Source organism: Pantherophis guttatus, chromosome 12 (genome assembly GCF_059756535.1).
Source record: "Pantherophis guttatus breed Tessera chromosome 12, ASM5975653v1, whole genome shotgun sequence".
In the NCBI taxonomy this organism is placed as follows: Eukaryota; Metazoa; Chordata; class Lepidosauria; order Squamata; family Colubridae; genus Pantherophis; species Pantherophis guttatus.
The window spans coordinates 15,022,462-15,047,807 of record NC_142074.1 but is presented as its reverse complement, the minus strand read 5'-3'; the positions used below and the strand labels follow the sequence as shown (position 1 = coordinate 15,047,807).

Below are 25,346 nucleotides of genomic sequence, written 5' to 3'. Positions count from 1 at the left end.
CGGAGCTCTTCGCCTGCAGTGTCTTTTGAGCTTAAATGCAGTTCATTTCCTCAACTGAAGCAGACCGTTATCTTAAATGGCCAGATCTGACCGGTTTGAAGAGTGGAAGACAAGCAGCTGAGACAAACAGCACTTTCAAAGAGATAACATTTCAGTCTAGAACAAATGCAGAACTAGTTACATATTCAGCGTGATGGGAAACCTTCATCTGTGGAACATCGATTTCTTATCGCTGCTGTTTTCAGTGGATTTTTTTTTTAAATAAACAAAGTCCGGCAAAGGTTGGCAACCAGCCCAGAAAACAAGATACGATAAGACACTCACTCTCCAAAATGCTCTGTAATAATTACACGTTGTTTCCAGCAAGAAATTACTAACTGCGTGTGACTTAAATAGGCTAAGGGAGTGGCCAATTATCCTCCAACCTTACTCTCGAAGAGACTTCCTCCTCCTCCTGAGTAGCCACTCCTGCCTTTTGGCAGCCCTGTGTGCTCGAGCATTGAGGAGAGGCTCCTCCACTTCGCTCTCTCCACTTGAAGGAGCCTCTGGAAGTTCTGAAGGCCCTGGCTGAGTCCCTGTCTCTGGCACCACATCCTCTTCAGCCTCCTCGCTGTCCGACGCGAGCGCCGGCTGCGCAGGCTGCTGGCGTGACACCACACCAGCCTCCTCGTCGTCAGGATCAGCCACAATCCGCGCAGGCTGCTGGCGGGCCACAACACTTCTGGACCCACCAGAAGTCAGGAAACACACTGTTTCTGGCCTCCAGAGGGCCTCTCCTAGAAAGGCTCTGGAGCCTGGGAAGGGCAAAAAATGGGCCTACTGGGCCCACTGTGCCATCGCGTGCCAAAAGTGGGGGGGAGCACGGGGGGGCAGGGCGCATAGAATTATGGATGTGGGCACACGTGCGTGTGACCCCACCACGCTCCCCTGCTTTTGGCACGCGATGGCAAAAAGGTTAGCCATCACTGACCTAGGTAACACCCTGAGTGCTCGTTAATAGTATTAGGTAATGAAATGTGAGATAAATGAAATATCTGCAAGAAAACAACCAACACAGACAGCATCCAGGACTTCATGGTTGAACCCTGAGCTACAGATACAGTATTTCCTTCTATTTAACATGTGCATTGTTAGAAGGTTCCTTTGAGTCAGTTTTTGATGCCTGGACGAATCCCTGCAGTTTTCTTGGCAAGGAGTGGTTTGCCATTGCCTTTTAAAAGCATTTTTTCTACAACCTCTTCAGCCGAAAAAATGCTTTTAAACGTAAAAGAAAAGCCTCTGATGATCGCGCGGCTCAGCTGGGATCGTCAGAGGCTTTTAAAAGCATTTTTTTCTACAACCTCTTCGGCCGAAAAAAATGCTTTTAAAAGTAAAAAAAAAAGCCTCTGATGATCGCGCGGCTCAGCTGGGATCATCAGAGGCTTTTAAAAGCATTTTTTCTACAACCTCTTCGGCCGAAAAAAATGCTTTTAAAAGTTAAAAAAAAAAGCCTCTGATGATCGTGCGGCTCAGCTGGGATCGTCAGAGGCTTTTAAAAGCATTTTTTCGACAACCTCTTCGGCTGAAGAGGTTGTAGAAAAAAATGCTTTTAAAAGTAAAAAAAAAAAAAAAGTTGGCCACGCCCACCCAGTCCCATTACCCCACCACCACCAAGCCACGCCCACAGAACCTTTCTCTCTTGGGAAGGGATGTACCTTTCAGGTGATCTGATAGAAGTCTTCTCTCTCGTTTTTGAATTTGCTGAGAACCTGGGACAGGAGCTGGTGATGGGAACGTTTCTCACCCTCCACTTGTCTTCTTTCCAGTCGGAAGTGAGGAGGAAAACCGCAAACTAACGTTGGAGGGAGAGGTGAAGTTTTGAGTAGGGATTGTGGCCTGCAGATTGCAAGGTGATTCTTCAGAATCCTCCCTGCCTTCCATAAATGGCTTTTTATTTTCCCCTTTCTCAAAGAGAATCTGTAGAATTTCTCATCTGGGCTTGGGAACAGGCAGCTTCTATTGTCAAGCAGCGGAATAAATTCTACTACAAAGAGCCTCTCCAGGCAACAGTTTCTATGGAAACCCGGAACTTGTCCTGCATCACCAAAAAGCAAGGAGGAAAGACCGAAGAGAAGGTCTCCAAAGGCCTCGGATCGAATCTGTCGCTGAAGGAATTCACAATACGTTTGACAATGGATCTCAGGACCCCAGAGGCTTTAGAGAGCCTGTGATGAAAGAGACAAGACGCAGAAACAGAATCTGGGCAAGAAGGACCATGTCATAGCCCAGCAACCATCCTTCTCAAGATAGTCCATGCCTTGTTATTCTTTTTAATATCTGTGTGTGTGTTGAGCCTATTATAATAACCAGGTGTCGGCTGCTGGGGGTTCGCAGGGGTTCGGGAGAACCTCTAGCTAAGATTCTGTGCAGTTCAGAGAACCCCCAAATCCCACTCCTGGCTGGCCCCGCCCCTCCCAGGAGTCCCTACGCTGCCCGTTTTCAATGCAGGTAAGTGCAGGGCGTGCACGGAGGCTCAGGGAAGGAGAAAAACGGACCAACTGGAAATTTGGGAAGGCTGGAAACAGGCCCGTTTCTGGCCTCCAGAGGGCCTCCAGAGCCTGGGGAGGCCATTTTCGCCCTCCCGGATGATCGAGGAAAACCTCCAGAGCCTAGGGACAGCAAAAACGCCCCGCCCGCCATGGTGCAGGAGGATGACTAGGCCACGCCCACCATGGCCACGCCTACCCAGCAACCGGGCAGAGAACCCCTTGCTAAAATTTTTGAAGCCCACCTCTGACAATAACACTTCACTGATCTCCAAGTTAATTTTGTTGAGCAGCTGCGAATTCCATTTTATTCCAGTATGAAACTTTTTTTAAAAAAAAAATCCTGATTAAGAATCTCTCTCTCTCTTTCTCTTTCTCTTTCTCTCTTTCTCTTTCTCTCTCTCTCACTCTCTTTCTCTCTCTTTCTTTCTTTCTCTCTCTTTCTCTCTCTCTCTCTCTCTCTCTCTCTCCTTTAATATAGAAAGTTGAAGCATTGTAAACTATTAAGGGGGAGGGAAGAGAAGAAGCTGTATTACCACTTGCATCCTTCTAATTTTTAAAATTTTTATATACTGTTTTTCTATTTTAATATTGTCTGGTATACCAGCCAGAGTCCCTCTCTGAAGGAAATAGACTGTTCAAAAATGTCCAAAAAAAAAATTAAACAAAACAACAGAGGGCATCAGTGGAGCGATCAGCTTGGCTTACAAAAATCCAGATGTCCGCTAGATGGCAGCCCAGCAATACAGACAACTGGACTGAATGGGGATTTGGGTCTAATGTTGCTGGATTCGGATTGCATTTTAAATTGGAAGCGAGAGTGCCAGCATTTGTGGGATTTTCCCCAAACTTTATTGCTCCTGGAGGGGATTACAACCGGGTACTTATGGAAACACGCTAACAAGCTAGCATGCTCCTCTGGAAAAAAAGTCAGAGCCTGATGCAAACCCAGCCTGTAAGCCTAAATAAGGGTTGCAAGCAAAGAGGTTTTACTAATCATCTTAAGAGCATCTTAAATTTATGGATAGACTTGAGCTCAGCCAAGTGGAATAAAGTCCATGTAGGGCCTTGATGCCTGATGGAAGGAAAGGCAGCCCAATCTCTGGCATGAAAGCAAGATCCTTTGCAATTCTCACAATCCTTTACCAGTGGCTCGTAGCTCTCTGATTTGGGAATTAAAGGCAGCCCCCTTGCTTGCCACTCCTTAACCTGTTAACTTTTAAAACAAGAAACAAGATAAATCTTGGGCAATGCATATTTAAGGGTAAGGTTTTGCCTTTGCAAAAAGACCGATTCCAGCTTGGTTTTTTTTTTTTTTTTATGTTTCTGAACAAAATGCTGGTGGTTTCCCCAATTTTTTCCTGAATAATTCTGAAATAGAATTCATGGAGCTGCTAAGATGTCTGACTAGAACTCATTTAATTTATTTCCACCTGGATTTTTTGACAATATAGATTTCGATTAACTGAGTTGGAAGGGACCTTGGAGGTTGTCTAGTCCAGCCCTCTACCCAAGCAGGAGACCCTACACCATTCCTGACAGATGTCAGTCCAGTCTCTTCTTGAAAGCTTCCAGAGATGAAGCTCCCACAACTTCCGGAGTGTTATGGAATGATGGGACCAAACAACATTCCTGGGTCAGCCAGAGACAGTTTTATTTGCGCAGTTTCAGAACCAGATTTGTATCTGCCATTCTGAACAAGGAAAGAGCCCTGATATGACTGCTTTTATACATATCCAAGACAAAGGACTTTGCTGGCACAGCAGTTTTCCATATATAGTTAACATACATCCGTTACATGATAATTGACACTTTTTAATTAATAAATTCCTACATTAATTTATAGTACATGAGATAATTGTAGCTAAACATCCTCCTCTTCTGTAATCACTGATGCATAGATCCATGGCTGTCCTTGGATTAATAAGTAACTTTTTGTTTCAGATGGATGTCTCTGCATCCTTGACAGATATCTTCCTCGGAAGACATATATTATACATGGTCCTTGCATCTTTGACAGATAGGCCCCTCAAACGATATATGTTTGCCAAGAATGGAATTTCGCTGACAGTGTAGTCTTTGAATAAGCACATTTCTTTCTTTATAATAATGTGAATAAAGAGGGTACTCCAGTGTTCATATAGCTGATCTTATACCATTCACATTATTATTTTATTCACATTATCCACTTTAGGAGGAAACCTCTGTTCCATGGGTTGATTGTTCTCACTGTCAGAAAATTTCTCCTTATTTCCAGGTTGAATCTTTCCTTGGTCAGTTTCCATCCATTATTCCTTGTCTGGCCTTCGGGTGCTTTGGAAAATAGCTTGACCCCTTCCTCTCTGTGGCAGCCCCTCAAATATTGGAACACTGTGGACAGATAACCTAATCAAAGTCTAGCATGGACTATTTTATTTTATTTATTTCTATTTTATAGTTTATTTTATTTTATTTATTTTTATTTTATTATTATTTTATTATTTTATTTTACTTTACTCATAGAGAGGGGCTCCTCCGGGTGCCGTCGGCCAGACATTGTAAACTGGTAGCCCCCAGGGGGAGAGCCTTCTCTGTGGGGGCACCTACTATCTGGTATGAGCTCCCCCCGGAGATACGGAGGATCCCGGATCTGCGCACCTTCCGCCGCGCCTTAAAGACCTTTTTATTCCACCAGGCGGGCCTGGCCTAATCTTTTTCCCCTTTTTCTCTTTTAATACGTAAATTTTAATCTGTTTTTAAATGATTGGGGTGTTTTAAATCTGTCTGGGCCAAATTTGTTTAATTCGGTTTTATTCTGTTTTGTAAATTTTGTATTTATGTATTTTACTGTTTGGCTGTTCACCGCCCTGAGTCCTTCGGGAGTAGGGCGGTATATAAATCAAATAAAGACTAAAGACTAAAAGACTACTTTACTTTATTTTATTATTTATATTTTACTATTTATTTTTTACAGTTGTAAACCGCCCACCTTCCTGAAAGAGGGACTAGTCCCCCTTTATTTATTTATTTATTTATTTGTTTGTTTGTTTGTTTGTTCGATTTATATGCCACCCTTCTCCGGAGACTCAGGGCAGCTTACAATGCGTTAAGCCTTGTATGGCCCTAAAGAGCATATCTATACAACTGCTATGCGCTTTCCTTTCCTATCTTCCTCCCCACCCCCAACACTAAATATTGTGTATTGTGGCAGGAAGCACAAGGTAGGTATCCCTTCCAATATGCTTGAATGAACAGATCTATAATAAACAGCTGCAAATTGCAAAACCGCACACTATAAGATAAAGCTGTAAGATAAAGCTTCTGAACCACAAAACAGTAAAGATTAGCCTCGTTTTGCAAGATTTATTTAAGTAGAAACTCTCTGTTTTCCTTCAGGGATAGGAAGATGAGAAATAAACATCAGAGATGGCCGTTTTTACAGTGCGTTTGAAATAAGATAACCTAAGTTAAGTTTTGGTAAACTATATTCAAACATCGTTTAACTTAGCTCTTCCTTCCTCGTTCTCTCATTTCCTCTTAATTTTAAGTTGCAGTAGAAACTCTGTGAGGTAGAAACTATGCATATACTGCATCACAATATACTGCTAACAATAAATAATGTCATTTGGAGACTCTATAAGAAACCATCTCATTTTGAAGGCTTCCTATTTTACTTTTCTCTTGAGAAAGGAATCCTCTTCCCGTCTCTTTAAACCTACCAATCAAAATATCTGTGATCACCCCTTCATCTGATTGTTCCATTTTTGAGGTGTTACGCTTTCCCCTTACAATTGTCACTCTAAATGTATATCCCATCTGTTGTGTGATTCTCTCCCCGTCGGTTGTTATGTTATTTTTATATAGCAGTGTTGTATTTTCACGTGGTTTTTACTGGTTTCAGTGCGTTTTAACTAACAGCAATGCCGATTGCGTGGGGCGCAGAAAACCATTATTGGACTGGACTATAAAAATGTCATGCACAACTGTAAAGGCACAGCTCTCAAATGCTTGGAAGAATATGTTGGTTTGGCTAAAGAGCAGGCAAAATCCTAAGAAAAAGTTATATGCTCTGTGATGGGATGTAGGCAGGGGTGAAATCCAGCAGGTTCTGACAGGTTCTGGAGAACCGGTAGTGGACATTTTGAGCAGTTCAGGGAACCGGTAGCGGAAATTTTGAGTAGTTCGGAGAACTGGCAAATACCACCTCTGGCTGGCCCCAAAGTGGGGTGGGAATGGGGATTTTGCAGTAGCCTTCCCCTGCCATGCCCACCAAGCCACGCCTACCAAGCCACTCCACACCCACCAAGCCACGCCCACAGAACCGGTAGTAAAAAAAATTGGATTTTTTTGGGATGCAGGAGAATTATCCTTTACAAGATAAGGGATGGTATTTTCAGGTAAAAAATTAGGCTTCGTTTGATTTTTTAAAAAAAGCTTTAAAATGATTGCTATTATTTCAATCAACCTCGCTAACTGGAATGTTCTTAATTTTGAGAAGGTCTCTGTATGTCTTCCCCATCTTGATCTGACCGTGGCATTCTAGTTTATCTGCCCGGAAAGAAGAACGGTTGCCAAGACAATCAAAACAAAACCTTGGCTGTTTACGGAGCAATCTGTTCCGGTTTGTTCCTCTGCTATCCTCACCTGTCCTCTTTTTCAAGTCAAATTAACTCTCAGCCAGGCCTGAATCCCAGAAGAATCATTATAGAAACCCCAAATCCCACTTGAGGCCATCTTTAATGTGAAAATGGGTCTGTCACACGTTACTTTTCGCTAGAATGATGATGTGGCGTGTAACACGGAAAGACACAGGAGGATCAACTTCAACTGCAGGCTTGCTATAATAAGCACAAAGACTTTCCAACCATTTACAGATTTTTTTTAACAGGTTAACAGAGCTGGAAGAGACCTTGTGGGTCTTCTAGTCCAACCCACATGCCAAAGCAGGAGACCCTACACCATTTCTGACAAATGGCAGTCCAGTCTCTTCTCTTCATCCAGTGATGAAGCTCCCACAATTTCTGAAGGCAGCTACTGTTCCATTGGTTGATGGTTCCACGGTCAGGAAATTCCTCCTTATTTCCAGGTTGAATCTCTCCTTGATCAGTTTCCATCCATTATTCCTTGTCTGGCCTTCAGGTGCCTTGGAAAATAGCTTGGCCCCCTCCTCTCTGGGGCAGCCCCCCAAGTATTGGAAGACTGCTATCATGTCTCCCCTGGTCCTTCTCTTCACTAGATTAGCCATGCCCAGTTCCTGCAACCGTTCATCATATGTTTTAGCCTCCAGTCCATTAATCATCCTGGTTGCTCTTCTCTGCACTCTTTCTAGAGTCTCAACATCCTTTTTATAGTGTGGTGACCAAAACTGGATGCAGTGTTCTAGGTGTGGTCTTACTAAGGCTTTATAGAGAAGGCTTTAGAACGCAGTACTGTAGGCTACATCTGCTGCCTGCCGACTGCCTGCAATTTGGCAGATTGAATCTCACCAGGCTCAAGGTTGATTCAGTCTTCCATCCTTCCGAGGTGGGTAAAATGAGGACCCAAATTGATGGGGGCAATGTGCTGACTCTGTAAACCACTTAGAGAGGGCTGTAAAAACACTGTGAAGTGGTATATAAGTCTAAGTGCTATTGCAGGCTAACTCTGCCCATTGTCACGCGTTTGATCCTGACCGGCTCAAGGTTGACTCAGCCTTCCATCCTTCCAAGGTGGATAAAATGAGGACCCAGATTGTTGGCGGCAATATGCTGACTCTGTAAACCATATACAGGTGAAACTCAAAAAATTAGAATATTGTGCAAAAGTTCATTTATTTCAGTAATGCAACTTAAAAGGTGAAACTAATATATGAGATAGACTCATTACATGCAAAGCGAGATAGTCCAAGCCTTGATTTGTCATAATTTTGATGATTATGGTTTACAGCTCATGAAAACCCCAAATTCACAATCTCAGAAAATTAGAATATTACATGAAATCAATAAAACAAGGATTGTACATAGAACAATATCGGACCTCTGAAAAGTATAAGCATGCATATGTACTCAGTACTTGGTTTGGGCCCCTTTTGCATCAATTACTGCCTCAATGCAGCGTGGCATGGATGATATCAGCCTGTGGCACTGCTGAGGTGTTATGGAAGACCAGGATGCTTCAATAGCGGTCTTCAGCTCTTCTGCATTGTTCGGTCTCATGTCTCTCATCTTTCTCTTGGCAATGCCCCATAAATTCTCTATGGGGTTCAGGTCAGGCGAGTTTGCTGGCCAATCAAGCACAATAATGCCATGGTCATTGAGTGGGACACTTTGAGCCTAGAATATTGAACCTTTTCACAATATTCTAATTTTCTGAGATTGTGAATTTGGGGTTTTCATGAGCTGTAAACCATAATCATCAAAATTATGACAAATCAAGGCTTGAACTATCTCGCTTTGCATGTAATGAGTCTATCTCATATATTAGTTTCACCTTTTAAGTTGCATTACTGAAATAAATGAACTTTTGCACGATATTCTAATTTTTCGAGTTTCACCTGTATGTGCATATATGCACATATGTGCTAGTCATTCCCGACTCTAGGCTCATCTCCATTTCAAAGCTGAAGAGCCAGCGCTGTCTGAAGACATCTCCGTGGTCATGTGGCCAGCATGACCCATGGAGCACTGTTACCCTCCCACCAAATTGGTCCCTATTTTTCTACTTGCATTTTTTATGAGCTTTTGAACTGCTAGGTTGGCAGAAGCTGGGACAAGTAACGGGAGCTCACTCCATTATGCGGCACTAGGGATTCAAACCACTGAACTGCCGACCTTTCGATCGACAAACTCAGCGTCTTAGCCACTGAGCTACTGCGTCCCTGAATAATTTCACCTTACACAAAGCTATTTCTCCTTTTGGCATTTGGGTCTTCCCAGATGACCAGAGAGAATCTGCAAAGTTCAAGCATCTCTCAGCAGAACCATCCGAGATAGAATCCTTGTGTAGCCCATCAACCCGATGCTTGGCCTTAAGTAAAGTTGGATATTCTTGCTGCCTTATTCCAACACCTCACAGGAGTGCTGGGAAGTAGTTAAAAGATTTCCAAAATCTGATCGACCATCCTCAAGTGGTGCACAATTAATAGTGCATTGTGGGACCACATCAGGGGTGAAATCCAGCACGTTCTGACAGGTTCTGGAAACTCGTAGTGGAGATTTTGAGTAGTTCGGAGAACCGGCAAATACCACCTCTGCCTGGCCCCGCCCCCAATTTATTCGCTGCCTCCCGAGTCCCTGCATCCAAAATGGGCCACGTGGGGATTCCTGGGGGGGAGGTCAGCCAGGAGTGGGATTTGGGGGTTCTCTGAATTGCACAGAACCTTAGCTAGAGGTTCTCCCGAACCCCTGCGAACCCCCAACAGCCCACCCCTGAGAATATCCACTGAGTAAAATTTCAGTATTTGCTTAGCTTATTGTCAATCCTTACGTTGAGGAAAACAGACTTCTTATGAAAATGTGTGTATTTGATAAAGGTTTTTCTCAGATCTTTTGAAAAGGATTCAGATTATTTTTTTTTTTTGCTAAGAATATGTCTGCCACCTACTGTTCAGTTAAGTGCTTATATTAATAATGTTTAAATAATAAGAATTCAATTGCCAGTTGAAATGCCTTTGTTAGTAAATCGAAACCAGTTGAGTAAATTCTGTAAATGATTTATGCAGTGTTGCAAGCGTAATTTTAACAGACTTCCAGAAATTTGCTTTCTTCAAAAGCTGCAAGTGTTTAGTAAGCCTAATATTCTTTATCTTACTCCTGAATCTTACAATAGTTCATTTAGCAACCAAAGTTACAACAGTTCTGAAAAAGCGATTTATGACCATTTTTCACTGTTAACGACCTTCGAAGCGTTCCCCCATGATCATGTGATCAAAATTCAGATGCTTGGCAACTGCTTCACACTTATGACTGTTGCTGCGTTCCAAAGTCACGTGATCCGCTTTTACGACCTTCTGATCAGCAATGAAGCCAGATTCAGTTAACAACCAGGTTACTAAGTTATCAACTGCAGCGATTCGCTTAACAACTGTGGCAAAGAAGGTCGTAAAATGGGGCAAAGCTCACTTAACAAATGCCTCGCTTAACAACAGAAATTTTGGGCTCAATTGTGGTCGTAACTCGAGGACTACCTGTAAAGCTCTCTTCACTACAGGATAATCATTTTGCGACCCAGATTCATAAATACCCCCCAGATTCTCTCTTGCAGCCCCTTATAATTATTGCCACAGAACATTGATGACATGGTTTCCTTCTATTTTGAGACACAGATGCACAAAAAGGAGCCTTCGGATAGGCTTAAAATAGCTTTAGAAATTTAACAACTGTTTTCGAGCTCTGGGAAAAAAACCAAAAATCCCATTGATGGTCATGCATGTCATTAGCCAGTCTTCAGGCTGCTTTCGTGGTTGGACTTCTAAAGAGTTGGCCAGCTTACTAGGAAGAAAAAGTGGTCTGAAAATGGTGGAGTTTTCACACCTACCTCTATATAATTTGAATAAACCTCTGATTTACAAGGAATTGTTGGATGGTGGGGGTAATCTTAGATCCAAAGTGGACCTACAATTACGGGGAATCAATTTGGACTGGTGGGCATACGTACGAATTCAAGCAAGGTACCAAAAAGATAAAGCTAATGGGGGGATTTTTACTTCACCACAAGAGTTGGATAAGGCCCTCCTGGAAGGTGATAAGAAATGCATCACTAAGGTATACAATCTCCCCCTGTCTCAATCGGTAGCCGATGAAATAGTTAAAAGACTCGATGATAGCCTGCGGGAGGAATTTCGGATACTCATTAGATCTGGAAAAATGACAACAAATATGGAATAGAAACGCAAAAATGACGATGGCAGTGTCTTTCAAAGAAAATATATTTAAAATGTTATATAGATGGCATATACCACCAGCAAAAATCGCAAAGATGTTTCCTGGAACTCCAGCAGAATGTTGGAAATGTGGGTCAGCCAGGGGTACATTTTACCACCAATGGTGGACATGTGTACAAGCTCAAAACTATTGGAGTAAGATAAAGGACTGGCTCATAGAGATTACAGGAATTAGCTTTCAACTGAGATCAGAGGTTTACCTATTAGGAATAAACCCGGGGGAGAAAATAGATTGGTACTTTTTATTCATATTACCACTGCAGCTAGAATTGCATATGCGCAATTGTGGAAAGAGAAAGAAGTACCATCGGACCAGATGATTATTAACAAAATTTTGTGGTGTGCAGAATGTGATAAGACTAACATATATTCTTAAAGGTAGACATGAATCAATATTTAATCAAAGCTGGGATAAATGGTATAAATGGATAGAAGTAAAAATGATATGAGGTAGATGTTAGGAAAGCACATAGCACAGATTTGAAAATAGTAAGCTAAATATATATATAAGGTAATATTAGATACAAGAAGACTAATAAGTGCAGGATGAAATATGATAAATTTAATTGAAGCGATAGTATGATGATATGTAACGTTACTTAGGAACTGTATGTATATGGGGGTTGAATCAACCTCAAACGTATGTATGTTATTTTGTTTTGTTATTGTCTTCTTTCTGTCTTTTGTTTTTAGTTTATAATAAAAAAAAATTAAAAAATGGTGGAGTTTGTACCCAGGACAATAAAATTGCTCAGATTCCAAGCCACCAATCGTTTAATATTTCCATTCATATCTCCTGTGATTTACTGGAAGAAGAAGAAGGAGGAGGAGGAGGAGGAGGAGGAGGAGGAGGAGGAGGAGGAGGAGGAGGAGGAGGAGGAGGGGGAGGAGAAGAAGAAGAAGAAGAAGAAGAAGAAGAAGAAGAAGAAGAAGAAGAAGAAGAAGAAGAAGAAGAAGAAGAAGAAGAAGAAGAAGAAGAATTGTTTGATGGGCAAATATCTTTTTCTCTTTCCACTTGGTGGATCTGAGGATTGGCTTGATGATTAAATTAGAGAGAAGGAAAAGATCATATTAAATCCTTTTACATTTCTTTCTGGATTAAGGTCAATCAATCAATATTTATTCAGTCAAGGACCAGCAAGTTTTTAAAAAACAGAACCAACAAAATTAAAGCAAAAATAAATAAATTGTTGGTTGGTTGGTTGATTCTGGACTAAGATTATAAAAATATCTGACCAAAGTAGTAGTAGTAATAGTTGAAGTAGTAGTAGTTTGCAATTGTTTTTTTTAAAAAAAGAATTTATTAAGCCTTTTTTTAAAAACAAACAAAAGGAAAGCTTTAACACTTTTTCTTTTTCAACAGTTTCACATCCGACAAAAATTTCATAGTTATACATTTTTTCCCTCCCTTATTTCTACTATATCATTTATACATATACTTCTAATCTTTGTTTATTTACATATATACATAACAATACCCATGTACCCACTTTCATTTCTACAATTTTTGTTTCCTCATATTAACAATTATACTTCAACTCCTATTTCTACCATTATTTAATTTTTTCCTTTCCTTTTATCTCTCTCCTCCAACCATTCGTATCATTTCTCCCACACTAAGTAATATTGTTTCCTCTTTTTCTTGTATCTCCTTTGTTAATTTATCCATCTCTGCACATTCCAAAATTTTTCTAATCAGATTTTCTTCCGATGGTATGTTTTCATTTTTCCAATTCTGAGCATAGATTATTCTTGCTGCTGTTGTAATATGGATGATTAAATATTGTATTTCTTTTTCGTATGACCCTGGGAGTATTCCTAATAAAAAATGTTTCTGACTTTATCTCTATCTTTTGTTTGGTTATTTCTTCTAATTGTGATCTGATCCTACTCCAATATTTTTTCGCTTTGGGGCAGGACCACCACATGTGGTAATACGTTCCCTTTTGCTGTTTGCATTTCCAACACATTGGTGAGGTATTGGGAAACATCTTTGCCAATCCGGCTGGTGGCAAGTGCCACCTGTAAAACATTTTATACAAACTTTCTTTATAGGATACAGACATTGTCAGTGTATAATTTTTGTTCCGTAATTTCTCCCCTCTATCTAATTGTATCCAAAAGTTTTTGCCCAAATTATCATATTTTCTTTAACTACCTCCTCTTCCAATTTGTATCTTAATAAATAATTGTAAATTTTTTTGATCAATTGTTGTTCCCAGCCTTAACCACCTCATCATTGTCAAGGTAAAAGAAAGGGGGCAGCTGCCATGTCATGCTCTTAGCATGTACATCAATGGGCCTCCGACTCTTCTGCAGCTTTCTTGCATGGCCCAGAGAGCTGTCATGGACAAGTGTGCAAGCCTTTCGCCCGAAATGTCAGAGGGTGGGTGCCATGAACAACTCCCACCTTCTCTTCCACCGCCTTTCCTGCCTCTTGTTTGGCAGATGTCACCTTGCCAACGCTGTGAAAAAGCAGGACATTAGGACCCAGAGGCGGCTGAGCTGAAGAGGCATTCCCCTCTCTGCTTTGTGTCATCCTCCTGGATTTCTGCAGCCTTCCGCTCCCCGCACCCCCCACCCGTCTCCTTCCATGGTGACTGACCATCCCTTGACATAGCCAAGGAATCAGAGCAAACGGGGAAGCTGCAGCATCCTGATGGGAATGGCCTCCCCTCGAACCGTCACCATCGTGGCCCTCTCGGTGGCCCTGGGGCTCTTCTTCGTCTTCATGGGGACCATCAAACTGACCCCCAGGCTCAGCAAGGATGCCTACCATGAGATGGTGAGTAAACACCAGTGGTGGTGGTGGTGGTGGTGGGGAGACATCTTGCCAGCTGGCTGCACTGTTATGGTAGGAGCTTGGCCACGAAGGACAGTTGGAGAGGTGCAAAAAGGTGGACGGAAATTACCACCCAACCTTCTCGTCTTCCTTTGCTCAGGAATCTCTCTTCCCATCTTCCATTTGCAAGGTTCCTTTGGCGTTCCCTTCTTCCTAAGGCAGGCTCCCCTGCTATCCGATGAAGAGGGAGACAAAACCGGTGGGCTGTAAAAAGAAGGGAAGGAGAGAAAGCAGTGGCAGAAGCATCTAGAAAGACGTTCTACAGCAGAAAGGACATCTTTATTATGTCCAGGAGGAAGCAAGGTGGACATAATTTAAACGGTTTTGGTGTTGGAAGGAGATGAGACAGCAGAGGGCTAGTGATGGATGGGTCTTTGCCAGATGCAGAAGAGAACTTCTTCCCCTCCAAAGTGATTGTTTATTAGGGCGAAGAGAAGGTGGCCCAGATAAATCTAGAAGAACCTCTGCTCCACGGGTTGTTTTGACAGACTCACAAATAGTCCCATTATTTGGCTTTCATTTTCCTTGATAACCTGTTACAGGCACCCACATGGCTCAGGTTGCCTGCAGCTCAACGCAACCGTAATGTTCTCCCTCAGAGAAGCTTCTAGAAAATGACAAATCAGGGTCTTCCATCAGCCCAGACTATGCTGAAAGGAGACAGGCATTCTTTTTTCCATCAGAAAGCAAGTCTATTTCCAGCTTTTTCTATGCATTTTTTTTTCTCAAGGAATCTGGTGGTGAGATCCAGTTGCGTGACAATGCAGACAGTCAATCCATGAAGGAGTTTCTTTTCTTTTATTTTTTCGTCTCTTCCAGGAGGTCACTCAGAATGCAGTAATGTTCACTCATAGGACATTACCGAAATGGCCAGACTTGTAATTTCTGGGAACAAATAATAGTGGAACTTTCTAGCATAGTGATTTCTCTTCTCTTCTCTTCTCTTCTCTTCTCTTCTCTTCTCTTCTCTTCTCTTCTCTTCTCTTCTCTTCTCTTCTCTTCTCTTCTCTTCTCTTCTCTTCTCTTCCCTTCCCTTCCCTTCCCTTCCCTTCCCTTCTCCTCTCCTCTCCTCTCCTCTCCTCTCCTCTCCTCTCCACTCCTCTCCTCTTCCCTTCCCTCCCCTTCCCTCCTCTTCTCTCTTTTCTCCTTCCTTCCCTTCCCTCTTCTTTCCTCGTCCCTCCCCTCCCCTCCCCTTCCCTTCCTTTCCCTTCCCTCCTCTCCTCTCCTCTCTTCCCTTCCCTTCCCTTCCCTTCTCCTCTCCTCTCCTTTCCTCCTGCCCTCCCTCTCCTTTCCTCCCCTCCCCTCCTCTCCTCTCTTCTCCTCCCTTCCCTTTCCTCCTCTCCTCTCCTCCCCTCCCCTCCCCTCCTCCCCTCCCCTCCCCTCCCCTCCCCTCCCTTCCCTTCCCTTCTCTTCTCTTCTCTTCTCTTCCTTACAGTGCTAAATATCATATGAATGACTCTCTGTGCCAAGGCATTTGAATTGCTTTGAAAAGCAAAAAGTAAAATGAAATCCTAGGGATATCATATAATGTCAAGCTGCTTGTAAACTTCAGGTCCTCCTTGGTTTTGGTTGTTGTTGTTGTTTTTTTCTTATCCTGAACAGTGTTGTCTTTATTTGTATTTCCAAGAGCTTGATACCACTGGTCAACTGAACTGCTTTTCCTTTTTAATTAATTCTATTTGCACCAATATCCCTTTCACTAATTGTTGTACTCATCCGGTTCACACCATGTAGTATGGTTTTGGTTTTGTGTTATGTGACATAATCCCTCCATAATTTGCAAAACATGCTTGATGGCATAGTGGGTTGTAAGGATTCAGTTGTGGCTAAGCTCACAAACGATGGGCTTAACACACAAGGTATAAATCTAGTCATTGGGACCAACAGAACAATGGAACAAGCTGTGATTTCTCATGATGAATGAATGCCTCTTGGGCAGGATACTGGACATATCTCATTTCAACTAAGATGCTAGTGCTTATTTGTGATTTAGTGTATTGTCTGCCACTGTGATTTGAAAGGCACAGATTATGTTTTGATTTACTGCGCAAACCAGCCAGCTGTGTGCTACAGTACTCACTAAACCATAGCTAAGCATATCATAGTTTAACATGTTACAGTAGAGTAGAGTAGAGTGGAATAGGAATAGGAATAGGAATAGGAATAGGAATAGGAATAGGAATAGAATAGAATAGAATAGAATAGAATAGAATAGAATAGAATAGAATAGAATAGAATAGAATAGAATAGAATAGAACAGAACAGAACAGAACAGAATAGAATATTGGGAATAGAATAGAATAGAATAGAATAGAATAGAATAGAATAGAATAGAATAGAATAGAATAGAATAGAATAGAATAGAATAGAATATTGGGAATAAAATAGAAGAGAAGAGAACAGAACAGAATAGAATATTGGGACTAGAGTAGAACAGAACAGAACAGAACAGAACAGAACAGAATTCTTTATTGGCCAAGTGTGATTGGACACGCAAGGAATTTGTCTTTAGTGCAAACGCTCTCAGTGTACACAAAAAGACAAGATACACTCGTCAGGAATCACAAGGCACAACACCCAGTGACAGTCATACGGTACAATAAGCAATCGAATCATACTAGGAAATAATAATATCAATATAAATCGCAAGGATACAAGCAACAAAGTTAGAGTCATGTTGTACGAACAAGAACATTATGACACAGTGTTTTTCAGTGCCTTTGCTATGAAAAGGATGCTGTATAATACTGCAGGTTTTCGGATGAAACTTAATGGCTCTGTTTTTCTTTATTTTCCAACTCCTTATCTGAAAAAAAGAGTTTTACAGCTTTAGGAAGTCTGGTTTGCTTTTCCGTATTTATAGCTGTGCATTATTTTTTTTTAATCGTTACACGAGTTTCTCTCTGCAGCTATACACACACACACACACACACACACACACACACACACACACACACACACACAAATACATTTTATTGGTTTGCCCATCCAATCCAATTTGTTTTCCCAGGAGTTGATGAATTATGTTTTGGTTTTATACAATTTCCATTCTTTAAACTGTACACTGCTTGGTCAGGGACTGTAATAAGAAGAGTCTGTTCACAACCTTATATTATTTTATGTTTGGAAGCTGGTCTCTCAGAATATAGGATGTTTATTGCTGAAGTTGTTTCATTTGGGGGCACCCTCTGGCTTTGTCTGATCTTGGAAGCCAATGCTGGATGGGAAGCTCCCAGGGAAAGCTGGAGTGAAAAGCTGGAGCGGGAAGTCAGGAAAGAAAAAAAAAAATCCTGAGTGAAGGCAAAGATGAATCATCTCCATGCAGTTCTCAGGAAAGCCACCTGCCAATGAAGTCAGAAACTCAGCTAGATTCAAAAGAGATCTTTCTTTCAAATAAATTAATTGAGAGTAGCACAGTTGTCCAGACATTTGGGTTGTCTGGGCTGCATTGAATGAAGAGAAATCATTTGGGCCTCATATAAAATATAGGTAACAAACTTACTCTTTTTATTGTTGTTATATTTTTGTTATCTCATGGAGCCGATTACTAGCCGTCCAGGGCCACATGCTGCCATGGGCTGTGGGTTGAACACACCTGCTCTGTATGCAGGTGTGTTCACCTGCATACTATCCACATAAGTAGTCAAAGTGGCTTTGTCATATATTTGATAAAGATTGCTCATGAACCATCCCTGGGAGCTGAAGAAATTATTGTTAGCTCATCCATCCATCCATCCATCCATTCCAAGATTGTCTACTGACTATACTATACCAATGCAAGCATCCATCCGTCCATCCTTTCATTCATCCATCCATTCCAAGATTGTCTACTGACTATACCAATGCAAGTGTCCGTCAATCCATCCATCCTTCTATCCATCCATCCATCCATCCCAAGATTGTTTACTGACTATACCAATGCAAGCGTCCATCAAACCATCCATTCATCCATCTTTCTATCCATCCATCCATCCATCCATCCATCCATCTATTCCAAGATTGTCTACTGACTATACCAATGCAAGTGTCCATCAAACCATCCATTCATTCATCCATCCATCCTTCTATCCATCCATCCATCCATTACAAGATTGTCATACCAATGCAAGAATCCATCCATCCTTCCATCCATCCATCAATTCCAAGATTGTCTACTGACTATACCAATGCAAGGGTCCATCCATCCATCCATCCATTATTCTATCCATCCATCCATTCCAAGATTGTCTACTGACTATACCAATGCAAGTGTCCATCCATCCATCAAACCATCCATCAATCCATCCATTATTCTATCCATCCATCCATTCATCCATCCATCCATCCATTCCAAGATTGTCTACTTATACCAATGCAAAAGTCCATCCATCCAGATTGTTTACTGACTTTACACCAATGCAAGAGTTCAATAGGAAGTTCTCCATCTGGAGAAAGCTAGCATCTAAGAGCTTCTTCATCTAGACTAGGCATTCTACCACTGAGCTATGGTCCTCTTCTCCAACCTTATCATACAAAATACCGATGGAAGATCACTTTGTTCATTACTGTCTGTTTCCTCCTCCTTTTCATGTTGTAAGATTGGTGTTTCCTGTTTGACTGGCTCCAAAGCCGATCCAAACTGTACCCCCCTCTGCTTCCCAAGGGCAACATAATAAACTATAACTCAGGTCCCAAACCAGTCACGGATGCTGAAGCTCGTTTTCTTTTGCTTACAGAAGCGGGCCTACAAGACCTACGTGAGGGCGCTGCCCATGCTGAAGAGGTTGGGCATCAGCTCCATCATTCTCCGCAAGAGCATCGGCGCCCTCGAGGTGGCCTGCGGGATCGTCATGACTCTGGTTCCGGGCCGCCCTAAAGACGTAGCTAACTTTCTGCTGCTGCTGCTTGTGTTGGCCGTCCTCTTCTTTCACCAACTGGTGGGTGACCCACTCAAGCGCTATGCCCATGCCTTGGTCTTTGGGATCCTGCTCACCTGCCGTCTGCTGATTGCACGCCAGCCTGAAGACCAGCCTCCGGAGAAGAAGACCCTGACGGTGAATGGGGAAGAGCAGCAGTTGCTGGCAGACGCGGCCCCAGAGAAGGGCAAAATCAAAGTCTCCTAGTGGGTGCCTTTGCCCGGGACCTACGGACCCTCTTTAAAGCTCTCTGTGCAGAACAGCTACAACAGAGCCAACCTGTTTCTTTCTGTCCTTGATTGATTGATTGATTGGTTGATTGATTTTGGAAAGGGTTCCGTTTTGGAGCATGGGGAAAAAAATCCTTCAAGCGGCCGGTTAAATCTCAACCTGGCTTTATGCACTCTGAACCTCTAGAGCTGCCCTCTCTGCTATATAGCCCTCCACCTCCCACACGCCAGTGTGTCATCGTCATATATCGGATCTAAAAAAAAAAAAGAAATGTGTCCCTTTGTATTGAGTGTGTAAGTGTCCACGTGCATCTGTGTCTCTCTGTGTGCGTGTGTGTGTGTGTGTGTGAAAGAAGTGGACGGCTGAATTGCTTTTGCCTGAATTGCCTCTGTGCCAAAATGCAGTCCTTCGGGGCAGAAACCCTGGAGTGGCGGGGTGGGTGGGTGGGAATTCCCAATGCAGTCTTTGCTCATTCACTTTCCTGGATCCTCTACGCCGAGCAATGCATGTCTCCACCCCTTTCTCAGCAGATAGTTAAAGGACCTTGCAGAGACAATCATCCATCCACCAGGCCTCTGCTCTCCCAAGTCTGTCTGTTGGTTGTTGGCAAAAGATCAGAGACTATTCCCGTGAGGGCGAACCTATGGCACGCGTGTGCCCAAAGTGGCACATGAAGCCATTTCACCCGGCACGCACGGCCTTGCCTGTTTTGTCTTCCGGCTTTCTGGCGTGCATGCGCATGCGAGGATCAGCTGTCCTTCATGCGCGTGACAGTGCTGAAAACCAATATGTGCATGCACGCCAGCCAGCTGATTGTTGGGTGTGCATGTGCGCCAGAACCCGGAAGTTCAGCTTTTCCGGAGCATGATCCCTTCGCACACGCGGCACTGCCAAAAACCAGCATGCGTGCTGGCCAGCTGATCGCCGGGCACACATGCATGCTAAAACCCGGAAGTTTGGCTTTTCCGGAGTACAGCCCCGTCGAGGGCGCTCATGCCGAATCTGGACGGCATTCGCCATCACTGGACTATTCATTATCTGTCCCCGTGTAAATTTGCGTCTTTGGCCATCCACTCTTACTCACAAGAGTCACAGATTAAGGCAGCGGTGAAATCTAAAATTTGTTACTACCGGTTCTGTGGGCGTCGCTTGGTGGGGGGGGGGTAATGTGACTGGGTGGGCGTGGGCATTTTTTTTTTTTTAACTTTTAAAACCATTTTTTCTACAACCTCTTCGGTGAAGAAGTTGTAAAAAAATGCTTTCAAAAGGCTCTGACGATCCCAGCTGAGTTGCCTGATCGGCAGAGGCTTTTTAAAAAATCCTCTGCCGATCAGGCAACTCAGCTTGGATTGTCAGAGCTTGGATCGTCAGAGGCATTGAAAAGAAAAAAACTTTTTTTTTCTTTTAAATATCTCTGACGATCCCAGCTGAGTTGCCTGAATGCCGATCAGGCAATTCAGCTGGGATCGTCAGAGCTTGGATCGTCAGAGCCATTTAAAAGAAAAAAAAAGCCTCTGATGATCGCACGGCTCAGCTGGGCATGGGGGGGCGGTGCAGGGATTTTTGCTACCGGTTCTCTGAACCACCCGCCTCCATCGCTACCGGATTGTGCGATCCGGTCTGAACTGGGAGCATTTCACCCCTGGATTAAGGCCAGATTTCAACCAGGAAGGCATTGAGATGTATAGACTTTGATTCCCAGAATTCCCCCAGCCAGTCTGGGGTTGAGCCACACTGATTTCAGGTGATGCTAACAGCGCGATCAATTTCTTCTTCTTCTTCTGCATAGGTCTCTCTGTTTAAACCAAGGCATTGTGAGCTCTCGGTGAACGAGAGGTTTTTATTGCTCAGCTGGGGGTGAACACAAAAGGCGAGTCTCGACTATCAAGAGAAATGCATTTTTAAAAGCTATATATAAATATATGTGTTGCTTTCTTCATGTTGTCTGGTTTGCATTCTCCCCCTGCTCTTCTCCTCCCCAGCCCTTGCCCCATTTATAAAAAATAAACTTTTGGAAATTTGGAGGAAATTTGCTTTTTTAAATGATGGGGACGTTGCAATTCTTTGCATATATATATATATATATTTGCACCACCACATGTAATGACTGCAATGGCTTTTATCGTGCCTTGTATTGGGTTTTGAATGACAGCAAGCAGAGTCAAGAACCCCGGACAGGTAACTGCTCTCAATTCTGTCTGAACATATTGAAATGTGTTGAAATGAGATCGGAGAAGATCTGAGAATAAGCCCTAAAGGCAATGTTTCAAGATGAAATACACCATAGTCAAAGGTGTTTGGGAGAATATGACGTATCCATCATGTATGGTACATCATTTGTAATATGTGCTCATGACATCACAGGGCACATGATGTCACTGGAGGCCTGTGACCATAGAGATACGGAGCTAGATTGTCTGTTATCCCAATGAACGAGGTTGGCAAATATTCCTTCCAAGAAATCACTGTTAAAAAGACTGCATGCATGATCCTCAGTCAAGTTGCCATGCATCAAAAATATAAGATTCTCTACAAGCAGCAGGTATTTTTCGACATTAAGTAAAGGTAAAGGTTCCCCTTGCACATACTGTATGTGCTAGTCGTTCCCGACTCTAGGGGGCGGTGTTCATCTCCGTTTCATAGCCAAAGAGCCAGCGCTGTCCAAAGACATCTCCGTGGTCATGTGGCCGGCATGATTCAACGCCAAAGGTGCACGGAACGCTGTTACCTTCCCACCAAAGGGGGTCCCTATTTTTCAACTTGCATTTTTTATGTGCTTTCAAACTGCTAGGTTGGCAGAAGCTGGGACAAGTAACGGGAGCTCACCCCGTTACGCGGTGCCAGGGATCCGAACCGCTGAACTGCCGACTTTTCAATCGACAAGCTCAGCGTCTTAGCCACTGAGCCATCGTGTCCCTTTTTTTCAACATTAAGGCTGAACAAATAACCTCTGTGGATGATCTGTGAAATATGGCCGCCACCTCTTCCCACAATTGCATGGAGAAAATACTGATGTATGTTCATAGCAAGTTTAAGAGGGAAAAGTAAGTCTGAATTTTATTTTTCCAGGCCATCTTATCCCATAGAATATTGGCCAATATGTCAAGAGATTCTAACTCTATCTGCAGAAGCCAAGCGTTAAATAAATTCAAGTATTGTCTCGGGGGCCGTTTTAAACTCCAGTTGGAAGCTCTGAGGTTCTCAGTCGTGACGAATATAATCACTTTTCTGTGATGAGTTCAGTTCATTTGGGATAACAAAGGTCTGACAATACCACAGAAATGTAGAGAACAGTATTTGGCAAAAAAGTTGCAATGGCTTTTATGTGCTCTATGCCATTCGCAAAGTTTTTGAGAAATGCAGGACAAGATTGCTGTCCAATGTACTGAAAAGTTTGCCCTTCTATGCAAATATGCCATTGTGCTATAGTTTGGGTCTAAAAGCAATTGAATTGCCTAATTTCAGTATTAACTCAAATTGAACCTAACATACTGGGTATAAAATATAGAACAGAATTTCATTCACGAAGTACTAGCCAGTTTTTAACGAATATTTGGCCATTTGAAAAACAAAGTAATACAATTTTAAAACATTCAGTGTATAGAATATTTTCTTCATATTGGGCAATGGTGAAATCCAATTTTTTTTTTTTTACTACCGGTTCTGTGGGCGTGACTTGGTGAGTGTGGTGTGGCTTGGTGGGCATAGCTGGGGAAGGATACTGCAAAATCCCCATTCCCACCCCACTCCAGGGGAAGGATACCACAAAATCCCCATTCCCTCCCCACTCCAGGGGAAGGATACTGCAAAATCCTCATTCCCTCCCCACTCCTGGGAGAAGGATATTGCAAAATCCCCATTCCCACCCCATTCCAGGGGAAGGATATTGCAAAATCTCCATTTCTACTCCACTCCAGGGGAAGGATACTGAAAAATCCCCATTCCCTCCCCACTCCTGGGAGAAGGATAATTGCAAAATCTCCATTCCCACCCCATTTGCCGGTTCTCTGAACTACTGAAAATTTCCGCTACCGGTTCTCCAGAACCTGTCAGAACCTGCTGGATTTCACCCCTGATATTGGGGGGGGGGGGGCGGGGAAGACATTTTAGTGTACTTTTGTAGAAAGATCTCATGTATTGCAATCCTGTATACATTTTCTCATAAGTAAACCTCACTGGATCTAATGGGGTTTTTTGTTTCTACACTTTACTCTTTACAGGCCCAAAAACTTGCTTTTTGAGTGTAACCAAAGATTGGTAGTTTAAATCAAATTTGAATTTGGGATTAGAGAATTAAATTAAAGCAGATTGGTCTCTAGAAAATTCTCTGTGGATCTGTGTAAGAAAGCACAGCTCGTGCTTATAAATGATGAAATCTCAATACAGATAATCCTCAATTTATGACAATCAAGCCCCAAATTTTTGTTGCTAAGCGAGACATTTGTTAAGTGAGTTTTGCTCCAGTTTACGACTTTTTGTTAAGTGAATCACTGCAATTCTTAAATTAGCAATGTAGTTGTTAAATGAATCTGGCTTCCCCGTTGACTTTGCTTGTCAGAAGGTCACAAAAGGTGATCACACGACCCCAGGGTACTGCAACCGTCATAAATACGAATCATTTGCCAAGCCTCTGAATTTTGATCACATGATCATAGAGATGCTGCAATGGTCGTAATTGTGGAAAACCATCACAAATCGCTTTTTTAAGTGCCATTGTAACTTCGGGTCGCTAAATGAACTGTTGTAAGTTGAGAACTGTAATTCTGCGATTCAGAAATATCAGCAAGCAGAATGGGTGAGAAATTAGGTTTTCTGTTTCTGATGGGAGAGATAAGCATGCTTAAAAAAATCAGTTTTACCTCAGGCTGTCCAGCTATTTTGAACTAAAAATCTCTTTCTCCCCCAATAATCTGGTTGTGTTGGCTAGACAGGAGGAGCTGTGATCCCTCATTATTTGGAGAGTATCAAGTGGCCGTGGTGATGGATCTGTTGGATTGCAGTGACTCTAATCTCGATCCATATGCCAGAGATTAATACATATCTGTGGAGCATCTGGTTGGGAAAAGCTGCTTACAAAGAGTGTCCCTTCCAGCTTGATTTTTCACTTTTTATTCCCCTTTTGCCTCAGAGCTTCCAAGTTCTAAGCTTTTTGGAAGGAGAAAAGGAGGAATGAAAAAGCCGGTGTCCTGCATTACCATCGCAAGACATCCGCAGATAATCCCAGTCCGGTACAAACGGTCGGTAAAGAAGTTGAAAAAGTTTCAAACTTTTATTTTCTTACTGTAACGAACCTAACAGTAACTCTTAATCATGAAATAAAAATATATCTACTTGGGAGACAAATGACAGGTCTAGACAAAATAAGAAAGAGACATCACACTGGCAAGAAAGGTGAATATTGGCATATCATGATTTTCGTACTTGTTCACATGACTGTGAAATCTGTAGACCATCAGAAAGGCTAAACAAAGGGGAAAAAACCTCGGCTTTTGAAAGGCGACACTGCAGAAAATTGGTGAGAATACCTTGCCTTGCTTTACAAATGCTATTGTACCCGTGTTTCCCCGAAAGTAAGACCCTGTCTTATTTTATTTTATTATTATTATTATTATAAACAAGTTTTACTGATTTTTTTCTCCTCTCCCACATTCACCCACATCTCTTTTTTTTTTTTAATAGAGTGTTGGCCGTTTCTTATCTTATACATTTAATCAAATTTAATTACATTTTGCTCAATTACAATTTTTGTCAAAATCATCTTCCCTTTTTTTTTGGACATATCTCAATATTTCTATACTTGCATACATAAACACCACCTTCATTTTTCCCTAAATTCTAACTTTACTATATTATTCATATTTATTCTCTTGTATTCTTAAACAGTTCATTCTTTATCTTAATATATTTGTATTTATTTGTTCGGCGTTGCCTTTCTTCCACTTCGTCTCTTTTAT

The 25,346-nt window shown here is 42.3% G+C and overlaps 2 protein-coding genes across 2 annotated transcripts in view; one reads left to right on the top strand and one right to left on the bottom strand.

Annotated features, from left to right (window-relative positions):
- Positions 1 to 2,022, bottom strand: part of XKRX (XK related X-linked) — a 30,699-nt gene extending 28,677 nt beyond the window's left edge. The window contains exon 1 of the mRNA XM_060692129.2: positions 1,695 to 2,022. The gene's annotated coding sequence lies outside the window, so the exon portion shown is untranslated. The remainder of the gene's footprint in view (positions 1 to 1,694) is intronic.
- An 11,914-nt stretch (positions 2,023 to 13,936) lies between these two features.
- TMEM35A (transmembrane protein 35A) lies at positions 13,937 to 21,421 on the top strand. Its single transcript, XM_034416659.3, has 2 exons — positions 13,937 to 14,209; positions 18,982 to 21,421. The coding sequence occupies exons 1-2, from the start codon at positions 14,084 to 14,086 to the stop codon at positions 19,366 to 19,368; spliced, it is 513 nt and encodes a 170-aa protein (XP_034272550.1). The 5' UTR covers positions 13,937 to 14,083; the 3' UTR covers positions 19,369 to 21,421.
- The last annotated feature ends 3,925 nt before the right edge of the window (positions 21,422 to 25,346 follow it).